At 37.4% G+C, this 18,233-nt stretch overlaps 1 protein-coding gene and 1 long non-coding RNA gene across 2 annotated transcripts in view; one reads left to right on the top strand and one right to left on the bottom strand.

The window, feature by feature from the left end:
* Positions 1 to 18,233, bottom strand: part of LOC141404851 (uncharacterized) — a 312,536-nt gene that overhangs the window by 164,977 nt on the left and 129,326 nt on the right. The gene's annotated exons all lie outside the window — the stretch shown is intronic.
* Positions 1 to 18,233, top strand: part of Np (serine protease notopleural) — a 56,057-nt gene that overhangs the window by 3,195 nt on the left and 34,629 nt on the right. Inside the window, exon 2 of the mRNA XM_073957276.1 lies at positions 12,296 to 12,668. Within this exon, the coding sequence (XP_073813377.1) occupies positions 12,296 to 12,668 (373 nt within the window). The remainder of the gene's footprint in view (positions 1 to 12,295; positions 12,669 to 18,233) is intronic.

The raw sequence follows: 18,233 nt of genomic DNA on the forward strand, positions 1-18,233 counted from the left end.
GTCAATAATTTCTTTCGCTAATTATCACGTCCACCAGCCACTTTAGTTGGTCACCGTAGAAGTTTGACAGTATCAACGGTAAAGATTTCAAAATTATCTCGCAACAGTCCTTAAACTACTCTAAAGCTAAAATTTTAAATTCTTGTAAGGGAGGTATCCGAAGGTGTTATCCGATTTAGCCCATCTTCGAATTTTCTTTATATTATGATGATGCTCGGACTGATAACTTCTTGGAAAGTGATGTACGTCCACAAGAAATTTTACGAGACTTAAATCGTAAGTAGTTAATAAAAGCCTGTTGTAAAAATGTATAACTGATCCACGAAAATTTTGGGTTGGTGATACCCGATGGGCGGATATAGTCCATTTTTAAACCTGATCTATTTCGGAAGAAATATTTCCAGAAACAAACATTTTGGACCAACTCAGTTGATCCGTTCATACTCACTATTTTAGCAAAAAAAATGTTGGGCTTTTGGAGAGGAGTTACAGAAGGGATTGAGCCGATATGGTTCATCTTCGAACTTCATCTAACTATAGGCAAAATATTACGAGGACCAAATTGGTTGATAAATTCGGGAGTACGGACAGGTCTAAATCGACTCCAAATTATTTCTATAAGGTACATTTTCATCATATCCTCATTAGCCTAAAGGCTGAGGGTATAAATAGATTTGTCATTGGATTTGACTGCAGACATTAAATCTCAAAACGAAATGACCATAAAGCCAAACAGGTATATACGAGGTCTTATAGAAAACAACCGTTACTTAACTTTTTTAAAAACAAGTAAAAAAAGTGTCAGATATATACCCTCAGCTAATGTGGAGTGAAACTTTCACCTACGGACAGATCGAATGAATTTAAGGTCTCTTCAGAATTTTGTGGCCCTTTTTGGACATTTGAACTTGCCGACAAAAATGTGGATTAGGAGTTAACTGCACTAATGTGGAACTTTTGTGAGGGAGGTACCCTTAGGGAGGACCGATGTGGGCCATTTTAGAAGTTAAATTAAATTTTGACAAAATATTAGGAGATCCAAAGTTTGGACCAAATTGGTTGCCCGATTCAGGTGATATCGTCCTAGCATTTTAGTGACATTTTTTAAATATTGGGGAGAAGTACCGGAAGTGGCGGGCCGGAATGAAACTAAGTTTGGATATAATATGAAGAAGACCAAATGTTGGACCAAATCGGTTGAACAGTTCAAGAGTTATCGTGCTCTCCGACCGCCACATACGGTGACCATAAAGCCAAACAGGTATATACGAGGTCTTATAGAAAACAACCGTTACTTAACTTTTTTAAAAACAAGTAGAAAAGTGTCAGATATATACCCTCAGCTAATGTGGAGTGAAACTTTCACCTACGGACAGATCGAATGTATTTAAGGTCTCTTCAGAATTTTGTGGCCCTTTTTGGACATTTGAACTTGCCGACAAAAATGTGGATTAGGAGTTAACTGCACTAATGTGGAACTTTTGTGAGGGAGGTACCCTTAGGGAGGACCGATGTGGGCCATTTTAGAAGTTAAATTAAATTTTGACAAAATATTAGGAGATCCAAAGTTTGGACCAAATTGGTTGCCCCATTCAAGTGATATCGTCCTAGCATTTTAGTGACCGCCACATATGGTGACATAGGGGTTTTTTACAGCTTTCGGGCTGTTTTCCCAAGAAATATGGACTTGCCCTGAAAAACTTTTACCGTCGTAATGAAGGTAGCGAATGCAAATCGCTTCAACAAACATCAAAGTGATTCGAGAGCAGGTCTAAAATGAACTTATCCGAAATTATTGTGAGGGGTACCAGTAGGAGTAGACAAATACATCGGTCACTCCCTTCATGAGTTATCGTGGGCACAAATTTTCCGAACATTTTTAAAGTTTTGTGGGGGAGGTACCTGAAGGAGTGCACGGATATGGCTTATCTTCGAAGGCCAAATTTTGCACCGAATCGGCAGATGCTTTCGCGCTACAACCACTACACACGGTGTCATAGGGGCTTTTGCATCTTTCAGGCTATTTCTCAGGAAGTATGGCCTTGCCCCAGATAAAACTTGTACCGTCGTGTGGGGGCGGTGAATACAAAATTTTACAACATAAACCGAAGCGATTCAAGAGCTGGTCCTACACAAAACTTTTCCGAAATTTTGTGTGGGAGGTACCCGAAAGAGTGGACTGATTGAGTCTTTATTGGAATCTCATCTAAGTCTGGTAGAAATTTCACGATGTGCAACGTATGGACCACATCGGATACTCCCTTCAAGTGTTATCGTGCGCACACATGTCCGAACATTTTCGAACTTTTGTGGGGGAGGTACCGGAAGGAGTGAACCGATATAACCCATCTTCGAACTTAAACTAAGTTTGGACAAAATATTACGAAAGCCAAATTTTGGACCCAATCGGCTCATCCGTTCGAGAGTTATCGTGCGCACCAGCCAGACAGACCGACAGACAGACAGACGGACGGACATTGTTCAATCGACTCCAAATTGTCTGAAACACATTTCGTCAAAACATACTTGGGGTCTAAAAACCATTATTTCGATGAGGCACATTTTGCCCGTATGAAAGTGTATATACCCTCGTTAGCATAAATGCTGAGGGTATAAAATTGGTTTTTCAACAATTCTCTTCGTTTCTGATGAATTGGTTCGAGCATACGTCGCATAATTTTAAGGTAGTACATATTACTTATTGACCATACGACCATGTGGCAAGAATTCGTGATACACCATGCCATTACAGTTGAAGAAAACAGTGAGCAAAACCTTCACATTTGAAGTGCTTTTTCAGGTCTTGGTTCTTCTGGACGTTTCCATTGGGATGATTGGGATTTGGTTTCAATGTTATGGCCATACACCCATGATTCGTCATCAGTTATAACCTTTTTGTGGTATTCTGGATTGTCTTTTACGAAGTTCAACAGCTCCTGAGTGATCTCCATGCAATTTTGGAACAATCTTCGCTGCCGCACGCTTCTCGCCTAAAACATCCGTAAAAATTGCTTGGCATTAGCCGAATGCCAATGCCAATTTAATCAGCAACCTCTGATTTCATAAATAATGACCTTCGTCCCAATAATACAACAAACAACAAATAAAAATTCACAGCTGAGCCCGAAACCTGGGTCCTCGCCGACAAACAGACAATGTTGTCCGAACTGGAAGGCATTACTATTCATGAAGGAAAAAAGTCAGCGAAACAATCATAGCATATTGGTAGGGTGTGTGGGACTTCAATAGAATTCACTTTTTCCATACAAACTCCTTAGGTCATGATAGCTCAATTAATTGAAAATAATAAATTTGTCCACAAAAAATTCGAAGTTCTCAGTGAAGAACAACTGTCTTAGCAGAAAAATGCAATAATATTCATCAGCAAATATTACCAAATATCGAGTAAACCGAAACAATTGCTAACAATATCAACAAAAGACGCAGATTTTCATAACACTCAATTGGTTCAGCATCATTAGTCAGTTTTTTTTTTTCTCATTTTCCACATCTCGTTATTATGACAAAAAGTGAAATTCTCTTCGATTAGGTAATAGTTGCACATACTTGGCCATCAATCAAAAGGGTGCTCCAAATGCAAAAACAATTGACCAAAAACATATCATTGTCGCCGCCGACGTAGTGTCATCGAGTTGACATAATAAATTATGAAATATGCTTTTCACAAAAACAAGACGAGCGGCGTTATAAAGAAACAAACCAACAAATTACTCTCATAACTGTGAGTATGTGTACATCCCCCCATTATTGCCATTAGACCAAATAAAAAAACCCATCAACACTCACGCCTTTTCTTCGTTCACAATTCGACGCGAACAAAAAATTTAAAAAAAAAATAAAAAAACCAAACGAATGAACCAAAAGAAAAGAAGAAATGTTGTAATGCGCCAACAAAAGACCTTCCTTATATGTTTCAAGTAAAAGTTGTTAAAAATAAAAATTATGTCGTTATATTTTTTTTTTTTTTTGTGGTGGTGATTACCCATCATTGACGATGGACGGACGGATGACGGCTTCAAAACCAAACAAGTCTAACGCACATAAAAAAGAAACTTTATTTCATTCTTTTGTTGCCACTATTTGGAATGATTTGGCTTTGCCAAAACTGAGAAAAGTCTTAGAAATTATACATTTCTTCTTTCTTTGCTTAATTTCAATAAAATTACTATAAATAACACACACACACACGCACAAAATAAACAAACAAACGGACAAATTGTTATGTAGTATTATTATTTTGTGAACATTAACATAATGTGTGTGTGTGTGGATGGTTGGCTGCTTGCGAATGATGGCCGGCCGCATCTTCCCGCAACAGATTCTTTCTTAGCTTTTTTTTTTCTTTTGGCTACATTGCGATGTCGCGAACCAAGTCAAACAGTCATTTGCTTGCTTTTCACTTTTATTTAAAAATTATGACAGACCAAAAAGGCCAAAGTGTGGGTAAAAGCTGCCATTTATGGCTGCTAGCTAGCCCTCTCGCTCGCTATAGTCTGAATAAAAAACTTTCGCTTTTTTAACATTCTCGTTGATCAAATAAAAAAAAAACATTTTTAAAGAAACGACAAATGCTCAACACAACGGCTAAGCGTTGCTGAACAAAAACAAAACCCGTATATATTCACAGCTACCAATACATGGAGAGTGATTGTAAAACTTCCCTTCCATCATCACACACCGATACAGATACAGGTATGGCCACACAAATGCACACTCACACATGTTTGAACTTCCAAAAAAAAAAACTAACAGCAACAACAACAAAAAGAAATATTAACAAAATTAATTTCACTTTTAGTAGTGCGTTTTTATTTCATGACTAATCGTCGAGTGTGTGAGACTTCGAACCACTCGACCCACAAGCGGAAGCTGTTGGGCAAATGTCCGGCTGACAGGCTGGCTGATGGCTGTTAACTTCAATTGCAATTGAATGTTTAAATGTAACAAACCAGCATTTATTTTCATACATCCCCATGTCATGTTCATTCCTATTTGAAGAGAAATGATTGAAATTCCACTCATTACAGTTTTTAAAAGGTTTTTGGTTTTTTTTAATTATTGGCAAACACACACCGGCACACACACACACACACACACTTATACAGACATCCATTGAGGTATGTCGCTGTGATTATTTGCAAATTGAACACAAAGAACGTGACCCAAATTCACTGTTAACCTACTAGGTGTGATTTTTTTCGCTTCAATATGGAAATTAGGCCAAAAAATCTCGTGCTTGAGAACCTGTTAATGGCTTAAGCAGATTAGCAAGCATAGCTATATATAGCACATAAATTGGTGATTTTTCTGTTACTGAGATACTCGCTTAGATGCACAAATTTAGAAAACGGTTGTTTGTTATGAATTTAACATCGTTATTCGTTGTTTTGTGCTATAAAAGGATAAAAAAATAAAAATTGCATATTTTAAGAGAAAGTGTGCTTATTGTTAAGCGGACAAATGTCCGAAGATAATTTAATTACTTCTCTAAAAGAAACTAATTCCCAAGAAGATCTCCGAAGATATAAAAGGAGATTGTTTTATATCGATATATGCAGACCGATTCTATTTTAAGAACTCAGAGGTAGTTTACACTATCTATCAATGTCATATGACACGAAATAAAAACATTCCATATCTACCCACGCAGGCAATGTGTTGACGTAATTTTATTACAATTTTGCTGGTGTGAACGCACAAAGTAAATGGCGTAAGGAAAATCCCCAATATTGCACATATTAGCGACTATATAATGATAGAAAATTTCATGTCATATGACATTTACATATAGTGTAAACTACCCCTTAGTACGGCTTATAGAGCTGAAAATACGAGTAGCGTTTTGCCGAGGGTTTTAATCGCCTTCCGTAATATGTGAATCAACCCAATAAAAATTAAACCAAGGAGACTTCCAGTATTCTAAATGTTTAGTTCTCTATAAGAGACTTTCCAAAATAAAGACAGCTCCTCAATTTCTATTCACATGTGTTTGGCCGTGTATAAAATAGTGAAAATAATAAGATTTGATTACATGTGAGGTTGTAAAAAATTTAAAAGAATTCCATAGAAATTATCAATAATAAGTTTTCTTTAATCTTGGGTACATTGGTGTAATAATAACAAATTTGGTGGCTAAATATTTGGTACGTACGACTACTAACAAAGGGAGAAACCAATTTGGTTCAAACTTTGCACATAGTATTTTTCAGACATAGGTTAGGCTTGAATATGGACTATACCGGTATACTACTTCCACACAATATTTTAAAAATGTTCGCACAAGTGCATTTTTAGGACCTGCCTCTGATCGTCTTAAATATTTTTGCATCTGGTTGTCATCACTTTTTTTTAGATGCAGGTCCACACTATATAAGATATTAGCCCAACCGCTCTAAAAAAACCTGCCGGTTCAACTAAAATTACAGAAGAATCCCACGGTTGCCGGAGAAGAGTGTTACGTCGCATTAGATTTCTTCCTGCCGAGGATGAACCACCACAGTTTACAATGGATGGTGTTGCGAATGCCATCAGGAACGCTAAATCATCCAAAGCGTTGGCCCCTGATGGAATTTCCATGGTAATGTTGAAACAGCTGGATGAGCCGGGAATGGAGTATCTCACTAAAGTTCTCAACCTGTCGCTAGCCACCCTTATTGTTCCCGAAGTCTGGAAAATGGGCAGGGTGGTCCCGCTACTGAAGGCAAGGATGCCAGCAAAGGTGAATCGTATAAGCCAGATGTTCACTACTTTTACCGTTATAAAAAAATAAAACGAAGTGAGCCCAACGAACTAAAGGCATTGTCGTTGTCCATGGATCCCAACACGATATAATTTTGCATCAGTACACTTGAATATTTTTCTGGTCAACTTTTGTAGCACAGTGTCATTTATCGACATTTTTCGAAAAGTTTGCACCTTCTCAAGGCCAAAACTGCCTGAAGGAGCGTTCCAATGCTTTCGCGATGTATTAGAAAGTTTTCAATTACTGTCTTGGCTACAATTTATGCCTTTGTGTTGAATCGAAAATCTCAATGGTTTGGCTGTTATATGCCAAAATATCCAAAAAACGTCAATCGGGAGGCTCGATTTTCACTTTTTTGCTCAGTTCAATCCCAGGAATCAGAAACGCGAAGGGCTCATTAAGGTTTTCAAATCGCCCCGGCCTACCCTTGAGGCCTTAGTCCTCCCCAGCATTAGAAATAGCTATCAATTTGCCGATCATCAGCATGGATTCCGTAAGCAGCACAGCACGACAACAGCGCTGCACGCCATCTCCACACATATTTTGTCGAGGACTCAACCAGGAGCGGCCGTGTGATAGAACAGTGATGGTGGCGCTTGACTTATCAAAAGCCTTTGATACTGTCAAGCACTCCACGCTTTCGAGGACATCGAGTACACAACCCTCCGGCCAAGTCTGAAACGTTGGATAATCAACTATATGTGTGGTCGCCAGTCGTATGTGGAATTCAGGAACAAGAAATCCAAGCCCCGTAGAGTGAAACAGGGAGTTCCCCAAGGAGGAGTGATATCTCCGGAACTGTTTAACCTCTACCTTTCCTGTATTCCGCCCCCTCCAGACGGCATTGAGATCGTAACGTATGCGGATGATTGTACGATCCTGGCGTCAGGTACCTACCCTGATGACATCTGTGAGAGACTGAACTCCTATTTAACCGACCTTACCACCTTTTTCCACGCGAGGAATATGCAGATATCCGCCACTAAATCGACGGCCACTCTGTTCACCACATGGACGCAGTATAGAAGGGAGCTGAATATCAGGGTCGATGGTAGCAGAATTCCGACCACAAACTGCCCCAAAATTCTAGGGGTCACATTCGACACCACTTTCACGTCGTCCGCGCATGTCACAGCTATCTGTGATAAACTGAAATGTAGGAACAAGGTCCTCAAGTCCCTAGCCGGTAGCACTTGGGGTGCAGAAAAAGAAACCTTGTTGACCACGTATAAAGCGATAGGTCGGTCTGTGGTAAGCTATGCGGCGCCAGTTTGGTCCCCGAATTTATGTGACACGCAGTGGGATAACATTCAAATTTGTCAGAACGCCGCCCTGAGAACAGCAACAGGGTGCCTCTTCAAATCTACAGTGGACCATCTACATGAGGAGGCACAAATTCTTCCAGTACGACAACATAATGTGATGCTATCGTTGCAGTACTTGCTCGGGTGTTACCGTGAGAGCCATCCCAATCACCATCTGCTGGCCACCGATACACCCAGGTATATCAAGAAGGATATTCATGCTCTAGAGACGACAGTCCAACAATATAGGAGAGAACCCCTGGATCAACAGGCATATCAGGCAGGTTTGAACAGCATTCACACGTACACAGTTGTAAGACCAAAAGCAATTATTGTGTGAATGCAGTCATCGGAGCACATCCCCCATCTATCGCAGCTGAAGAGCGTCAGCTGCCACGACAAAATAGAGTAGTTTTGGCTCAATTACGCTCGGGATATTGCAGTCGCCTAAACTCCAATTGGGCGGGAATCGATCGCACCGTGCAAGACATCTGCCCAGTATGCGGCATGGGCCTGCACGATACTAAGCACCTATTCAACTGCCCCGCCAAGCCTACTCATCTGACTCCAGTGGATCTGTTGTTACATCCCATCGAAGTGGCCAACTTCCTGCAACTGGAGATAGACCCAGAGCCAGATTGAACAGGAGAACGAACATACAAACATAATAATAAAACACTGTTACAACAACAGCAACGGTTGCCGGTTCTACGCACCCAATTGACTCGGAGGGATCTTCGACCATGTTATTGTTCATATATTTTTTCACCATGGGAGCGGCAGTATATGCTCCAGATCCGCATCCACCACATGTCAATATCTGTGAGATGTAATGGATGTAGGGAATGGGAGCACTTCCGAGGCTATTCTTACCTTAGTCGCCTACAGGAATACTTCGATAGGAGTTATATTGCTGCTTGCTGCTCCAGAGAATCTGCCAGAGTGTTTCAAACTTCGTCGTCGTAATACCGACTCCCCCGAAATTTATGATTTTTTGAGTTAGAAAAACATTCTCACATTCACCTGCAGCATGAAACGTTGCGATTGTTACAACGTTTTGCTGAAGGTTTGTACAAGAAGTGCAGAAACCGGCTTCCTCACACGGATTATCGAGATTTGCTGCATATACAGAGTCTATCAGGCAGGCTTGTATAGCATTCACACTGATGCAGTTGAGCAGGTATCTAGTACAAAACTGCAGTATGAAACCATCGCAACAGAAGAATAACAGCTGCCAAAGCAAACATGAGTGGCCGCTTCAATACGATAGGGCTCGAATTGATAGCACGATAAATGCCCTGCATGTTCACCCACCTGTCTCCCGATTCGTTATGGACGCAGCCAGCTGCTACAACAACTACCACAAAAAGACCAATAACCTACGAATTAAGTAACCAATTTGACGAAATTTTGTACATCGTACATCAAGTTCCAAAAAGTTCAATATCGGACAGCGCCTTCAGGTACAAAAATTTCAACATTTTCGCCCAAGTGCAGCTTAAGGGCTCTTCGACGATCTTTCTGACAATTTTACCATCGTTTTGAAAAATTTTCTCGTCGTCCTGTTTACAGCGATAAAATATTTTTTGTAGGCAGGTTCATGATTCCTAACATAATGACACAAAGGAGCTAAAAAATCTTACGGTGGTCAAATAAAATAGTTGATTGACACGATAACTATGGAAAGGAATAACTTCCAAGATTTCATTAGGTATCTCCTGTGCAAAAATGTAACACTTTTACCTTTTAATCCATTTAAGGTCCATTTCTCGATTCATGTTCCAATTTTAATAGCCGACAGGGAATATTGGATGGGAAGCCAATGTTTCCAGCGATGTGTGCGACGAATGCCCCAATATTTGGCCCAATTCTTCTTACAACTTTCATGCCAAACGTTTTAGTAATCTTTGTGCTCTTCATATGTACTTCTTTGGATAATGGACCGAAGGTTCCAAAAACCCCGTCTAATTGGTATTCATGCAATATAAGAAGGATTATCGTGGAATTGGTGCAGAGTGTGTTGATTGGGTCTGTCAGTAAAATAATTGGGGGAAAGGTCAACCATTCCTTGTTTGTACATTTCGGAAAAGCCGACTTATTCGTTTTTATTATTATTACAGTGTTTTACTTAACTTGCTTTGGTGTCTGTTTAGTTCAGTTTAGTTGTCCAATCGAACTAAAACTTTGCACACTTTTCAGATTTGGATGACATACTTCATATTCCAAAACCAATATGGGTCCATTTTTTTCCTATAGCCCCCATATATCGGTATCACCCGAATTCAACATAGCATTTGAAGGTAGAAAATATCACCTTTACAACGATGTAAAATAGGTTGTTGTAGGTGGTCAAACGACAAAGATATCGCAATAGTCGGTAATACATCCCATTTTTCGATTTTTTTGTAATCACGCTACAGGTCGCAATTATGATCTGATCGTCACGAATTTTTTGGAGTTGATGCGGGTCCCACAGGTGAAGAAGCCTATTAAGTTTGGTGAAGGTCGGATAATATTCAGTAGTCGGAATAAGCAAAAAGCTTATGTGGAGAAAATTCAACGAAGATCTCCCTTCTGGTTGTAGTATTCCAAAAGGAAAGCCCGTCACATTTGTGTAAAGTAGGTTGGTGAAGGTGGTCAAACAAGGGAGATACCACAATAGCCGGTAATACATCCAATTCTTTCATTTTTTTGAAATCACGCTACAGGTAGCAATTTTGATCTGATGGTCACGAAATGTTGGTTGCTTATGGGGATCCCCGAGAGAAAAAGGCATATTATGTTTAGTGGTAGTCGGATTATATTCGCTAAAAAAATGTTCACTGGTAAACATTTTTGCACAGGGGTAGTGGTGTAGAGTCCCGACTATAGCCTTTGCTCACTTGTTTTTAATTGTGAGAGATGAAAGCCTCGCAATGTTGCAAGCAAGTTATTGAGTTTGTGTCTTAAGTTTTTTGTTTTGGACCTGATGAAATATAGCCATTATTATGTACCTCTCAGTAATTCTGAAATGCAACACTGTAATGATGTAAGCCATTTCATGGCTGAAAAATAAAGCCACTAAAAATGTCGATAATCTCTTTTTAAACCTTAATTTAATTTACAATTTCCCAAAATTCTCATTTGAATAAGGGTGTTCAATAAATGTTTTTACAAACAAATTTTATAACGTTTACTATTATCCTAAAGCATGTGGACAGCGGACACAATTTCTATCCTACTTATTATATAAATATTAAGTCGGAAGCCCGGCTTTTTCAAAACAGAATTTCACAGTTGGTTCATACTTATTTTCAACAAATTTTCTAACTAGACTCGATGTTCTTCGACCAACTACCAAATCGTCGACCAGTTTCAAAATGCTTTTATTCTTCGAATTTTCACTTACAAAACTAAGAACCTTTCTTCTGGTTCTTTGCTTCCAATTTCTTGGCAAAAAAATAAATTGTTATTGTCATTAGAGATGTTTGTGTCAACGACCTGTTACGCAAGACTTATGTCGGCGTAAAAAGTAGACATAATTCATGTCTTCATCAGAGTAGAGATGGTGATGATGAAAACAAAAAAAGAAGTAATGTTGACAACGGTGGCGTTGGAGGCGATGATGGAGACTTCGAAAAAGAAGAAGAAGAACATTGTTCTAACTAAACAAAAAAAGACAGTGGCGTTAACGTCTTTCTTTCGTTTCATTTCTGCGTATTTTTTTCGTTACACACAACTGTTATGAATTAAAGATGAAGAAATGCGACAGAAGGGCGGACAGACGTATGAAACTACTGGTTAGGGAAGGTGTGGATGAAAGAAAGCTAAACTGTTAGGCAATATTGTTAATGGAGTGTGTAAGTAAGAAACGCTTAAAACTTAAAAGAAATTAACAAAGAAACCAGCCATCATCTCAACGAAGTTTTATTTCAATTTCTCAATAAAAATTCATTACAAGAAAGTCTCCTTTGGGCACTGCCAGTCAGCGGTAGTTGCAAGAAATTTCATTAATCATCACATATGAATATACCAATTACTTTCATAAAGCCAGGTCACTCTTCTACCACCACTCTTGTGCAAAAGCCAAATTCATTTGAAGTGACTCATAGGGTGGTAGTTACACAGTTGACCACACGCACCAAACTTGTTGTTGCCTGCCTGGTGATGACATTCAATCGTTAATTTATGTAGTCGAGTAACTTTAGTGGGCATGTGACTAATCCGTTTTTATGTTTTCTTCTTTCAGATGGGGCCAGATAAACCAATGAACGCGACGAGTAGTTCGCCCCCCATATATTGTGATTATGCAACTATGAACACCGGAAAAAATACCTGCCATGCCAAAGAAGCACCATCATCAGCAGCAGCCATGTTCTGCACCAAACTGAGAAAACATTTTACACAAATCAAAAACCATACCCATCCGGGACGTCGTTGTCAATATCAAAAGCTTAGCAGCAATGCTCCCAGCCCAACAGTACAGAAATCAACGTCAACCACCCGAAGTCGACTAAGCAGTCTAATGAATCTGATCAGCATTACAACACTAATTCTAGTGACGTTGATAACAACGGCATCGGCGAATCCAGTTTTTGTTGATAATCCCAGCTTAGCACAATGTAAGTTCAACTAAATCTCATTTGGAGCTTTCATTCCCAGCCAGAAATGAAAACTTCATTACTTTTTTGTATCGATTGTATTTTAAAGGGGAGGAGAAAAAATAAACAGATTATGTATGAATATTGTTCAGCTATTAACATATTTGAAAGATCGATATCGACTAAGTAACAAATATTTCGAATTTAATGTCAATCAAATTCTTAGACATTTCTTTTTTTCAACACATCCGAGAGAGGTTAGTTTAATTGTTTAATTGTGTGAGAAGAAAGCTTGGCAATGCTTCAAAAAAATTACGGAGTTTGTGTCTTAAGTCTTTTGTTTTGGTTGTAATTTAATATAGCCATTATCAGGTGTGTAGCTGTCAACAATTCGAGGAAGCATTATAAAATTTGAAGTTAATGACATAAACGGGTGCAATCTGGGAGGCCAAAAAGTGAATTTCAATTACTAACGTATGATTCTTTCCGAGTATAACTGCTGGAAATGTTACACGACGGAACAGTGTACACTAAGGTGGTTTTAACTCAAATGGAAAATGTCGATGTCGGACTTTTAGTGTTAACATATTGTGATTGTGCTCAAACTTTGGCAATCTTAAAATCTAAAAACAAACTAAAAACTTCAGGGGGTGTCGCCTAACAAAATCCTACATCGATTTTTGTGTGTAGACTAACACAAACTGAAAATTTGGGAAATAATTACATATTCGTATGTATGTATTTATTTGAAATAATATATTTTGTTTAAAATTATAATTTTCCAAATACGGTGGTGAGTTCGGGTCTCCCACAAGATACCATCACATTTTTAATGGTTATAAAACCTCTCAGCTTCTTTTCAAATACAATTTTCTATGTAATTGATTCGTGTTAAATTTCGCTATAAATGGTGTTACACTATGTTAGAGCTATGTTGAGTAGGGTTATGACTTTTTGACCTTTTTTTCTCAAAAATAATTTCCTGTAGCGACAATGAATGAACTTTTGCCTATTAATGCCAAAAATAACATTAATTCCATTTAATTATTAAAAAGGGTCACGCACAAACCTCTTTGCAATAAATGAATTTTTGGAAAATCCGATAAAATGAAAAATTTTTTCTCAAAAAAGGTTGTAAAAAAGTCATAACCTTAATGTTGAGCATTTCATTGGAATGAAAATAGAATCGGCAGCATTCCCTGATATAAATGGAAATCTCAATTTGCTCCTCCTGGGAAGTTAATTTGAAACGTCCATTCTTATACAGTGGGTAAAGCACGACTGTGGAAGGATAAAAGTACGTTTTAACGGCGACTTAGTTTTGGTCCTGAATTTGTAGACAATATTCTGTAGTCGTAGAAGTTTTGATCCTTTTAACGATTAACATTGTTTCGCATAAAATATAATAATGATCACTGTAAACATCATACTTATGGTTGGTTCTTGCAGCCATCGTAGGATAAAATTTTTTTCGCAAATAGCTGTTGACCCATACCCTATCTCAGGTAGCAACTCTGTATTTAAAATAGTGGTCTTTTTAGCTATTGAACTGCTTATGGTTGGTCTAAAGCGACATCTATAGACCAGTTTACTGTCAGAGTATCATGTACTGTTTTGGGAATGGTGCTCGCAATAAACTGCTAGGGAAGACCACTATGCTAATCGGTTGCAAAAGGTTCTCTCCTATTTCAAGTGGTAATCCTGTATCAGTTAATGTCATCTCAAATGGCTTGGTGCACCATAGGACGTATTCGATGGTAGATGATATACATTAGATACCATTTTGTAGAATCGTTGTTGCTACTCCGAGACCTCAACATTTTACATTTGCGTTTTTTCAGTCTTCTCCTTTTATTGCGACAGAAAAAATTCTCCTCTCCTTTTTCTTCCTCCCTTCATTAGCAGCACAATACACTGTGATCCTTGGTGGAGCCAAATAGGTACACAATTACATATTTTGCATGCGTTAAGGGGAAAAGGAGTACGAAGTATTCCTCCTCCTGGAATATATATACCAAATAATTGACATATACCAAATATTTTTATTAAGGAAACATTTTGGTTAATAGAGAACTCGAAAAATGAAATTACGTTTAACTAACTTTAGAAGAAATTGTTGAAAAAGTTTTAGAGTTATATTGCACTATAACCATTTATTATGTGCCGGCAGGGATTTTCGGAGGTTTTGGTCCATTATTTCAGGAAGTATGGACTTACTCCGGAAAAAATTGTAACGTTGTGAATTGGCCACAAGGACAATGTACTGAAAAAAGAATCAAAACTTTTTCCGAATTTTGTGTGGAAGGTACCCGACGTAGTGGACCGATATAATCCATATTCCAACCTGCTACATGACTGGATGAAATAATACGATGTGCAAAATTGGGATCATTCAGAAACTCCCTGCAAGAATTATCTTGGGGATTTGAAATTTTGGTTGGTGCCGTCAGGGTTTCTTAGAGCTTTTAGACCATTATCGCAGGAAGTATGGACTTGCGCCCGAAAAAAGTGTACCTTCGTAAAGGGGGCCGCAAGGACAACATCCTGAAACAAATTTCAAAACGATCTGAGAGTTGCTCTTAAACATCACTTTTTCCGAATTTTGTGTGAGAGGTACCCGAAGGAGTGGACCGATATGGTCTATATACGAAGCCGATCTGTATTTGGTAGAAATAGTATGATGTAAACACTATTTTTCTGGAAAATGTTGAACTTTTGTGGATGAGATACCCGAGGGAGTGGAACGATATTGCCCATCTTCGAACTTAAACTAAGTTTGCTGGGGGTATAAAAATGTGGCTCATCGAAATAATGTTTTGAGACCACACAGGCAATATGGAGTCTATTTAGCCCTGTCTATCTAGCCGGCTGGTGCGCACGATTTCTCTCGAAATGACCATTCGATTTGATTCAAACATAGATCATATTAGTCCATTCCTTCGAGAGCCATCCCCAAATTAGTTCAAATTTTTTCGATAAAAATGTGCACAACAAAACTCTAATAGAATAACAGTTTTGGTCCGTAGTTTGCGCATCGTAATATTTCTTCGAATATGGACTGTATCGGTGCACACTATTGGGTAACTCCCACACAAAATTTCAAAATTTTTCGCAAAAGTGCAGAGGTCTTGGCCAACATTTTTGTAACATATCGAAATAATGGTTCTAGAATCTAGACCTATACTTATATATGGGGACTTCTGAGTGAAATCGGACACTTTTTCAAGATGAGGTTTTTGATTTCCTTTATTTTTTGCTGTGGCGATGCTGCTGATTAATAAAACATTTTAGTATATTTTCAATTTTTTTTTTTTTTTTGACTAACGGTTCCAGAGATATCGCGCCTTGAAAAAGTCGAATTCTGTAAAAACTACATGGAAAGAAATACTCATAACTTCTTTAATATTGGTCCAAATAGGATCATCTTTTTTTTGATTTGTTTGTTTTTTTGTCAGCTATCGAAAGAAATATTTAAAAGAAAAATGCACAGTGGGCTTCAATGCAATTTTCGGGATTTAATATTTAAAATCAATTTTTAAACATGATTGCACCCTTCGATTTTTTCAAAAAAAATTTATGTTAAACTACGTTCAATTACAAAAATTTTAAGCCCTATGTGGTAATGGGATTCGGACGATTACTATTTTTTCTGAATTTTTTAAAATTTGTCAATACAATTTTTCCTTTATAACTTTGGGCAAAATTTGTCTATATTTACATTAGGCAATTTTCCTTGCGGCAATTGTCAGTTTGTGGGTGAGAGAGGGTGTTGAGAGGCAAAGGGTTACCATATACCTCACCTCTCTCTCCAACAAACTGACAATTGCCGCAAGGAAAATTGCCTAATGTAAATATGGACTTTATTATTTTATTAAAAAAATTAAAACTTTCATTTATAAATATTTGTTTTGATTTTATATTTATGAATTTATCTCAAACATCTTAAAAACTGCGTCATTTTTCGATTTTCAAAATGCATCAGCGAAAATTCCATTAAACCCACTGTGCATTTTTTGTATTTTTTATAATAAATATATAATATATAATGATAAATATGTACTCTTAGCTTCAAAAATACAGGAAATACAAATTTTGGACAAAGGCATTAAGGAAAAATTGTATTGACAAATTTTAAAAAATTCAGAAAAAATAGTAATCGACGGAATCCCATTACCACATAGGGCTTAAAATTTTTGTAATTGAACGTAATTTAACATAATTTTTTTTTTTTTTGAAAAAATCGAAGGGTGCAATCATGTTTAAAAATTGATTTTAAATATTAAATCCCGAAAATTGCATTGAAGCCCACTGTACATTTTTCTTTTAAATATTTCTTTCGATAGCTGATAAAAAAACAAACAAATCAAAAAAAGATGGTCCCATTTGGACCAATATTAAAGAAGTTATGAGTATTTATTTGAACATAGTTCTTTAAAAATGCGATAATTTCAGTAGGCGATATCTCTGTACCGTTGGTCAAAAAATAATTTTAAAATATACTAAAATGTTCTGTTGGCTAGGAGCATAAATTGAACCAAAAACAATTGAAATCAAAAATTACTTTTCTCCAAACTGTCCGATTTCACTTGGAATTCCCCATATACTAAAATAATTGTATCGACGAGCTGAGTCGATCTGGCTATGTATGTGCGCCTGTCCATCTAAACCTTCTAATCACGGTATAGGTCGAAATTTTGATCGGATAGTCACGAAAATTTGGAATTTGGAAAGAGGGAGAAGCCTATTGATTTTTGGTGGTCGGATAATATTTATGGTTGGGACTGAGCAAAAACTAATGTGGACATAACTCAAGGTTTCAATCTTATGTGATTATCTCCGCTTCTAGTAGGAGTATAACAAAAGGAAAGTCAAAAACGTATATATCGCAATATTCGGTAATACTTCCCATTTCTAATCCAATCCAAGTTTTCATTTTTGGTATTTCAATTGTAATGACGAATATCACAGCTTTGGCTGGATGTCTTCCAAAAGAAAAATACTGACAAAGTAGAAAATCTCACCTTTACAATGATGCAAGGTAGGTTGGCGTACGCATTCAAATCACGGAGATACCGCAATTGTCGGTATTACATTCCGTTTTTTTTTTTTTCATTTTTTTGTAATCACGCTACAGGTTGCAATTTTGATTGGATCGCAACGATTTTTTTGGGGGTTGATGGGAGTTCCAAAGAGGAAGATATTGATTTTTGTGATGATCGGATAATAGTCAGGAGTCAAAATTGACAAAAATCGTACCAATATTTCTGCTTCTAATAGGGCTATTCCAAAAGCAAAGCCAATCAATGGAAATATAAAGATCAATTTTATTTGCAATGCTGATATTATCTGCTTCTGTTGGACAATTTTCAAAGACTGATAGTGAAACTAGACCATAAGAGCTTTAAATGAATGCCAAATGTGTTAGCATTGATGGTCAAATATTAGGGTTATTGAAAATGCGCTAAGTTATCACAATTTTGATATTTTGAAGTATTTATACATCTGTTTCTCTTCTGCAAAGCTTTCAATCAGTACTAAGCAGATTGTCAACAGTTGTCACATATAAAATTATTAATTATTTTGGTT

Source organism: Musca autumnalis, unplaced genomic scaffold (genome assembly GCF_047663935.1).
Source record: "Musca autumnalis isolate F117 unplaced genomic scaffold, ASM4766393v1 scaffold_5, whole genome shotgun sequence".
Taxonomy (NCBI): Eukaryota; Metazoa; Arthropoda; class Insecta; order Diptera; family Muscidae; genus Musca; species Musca autumnalis.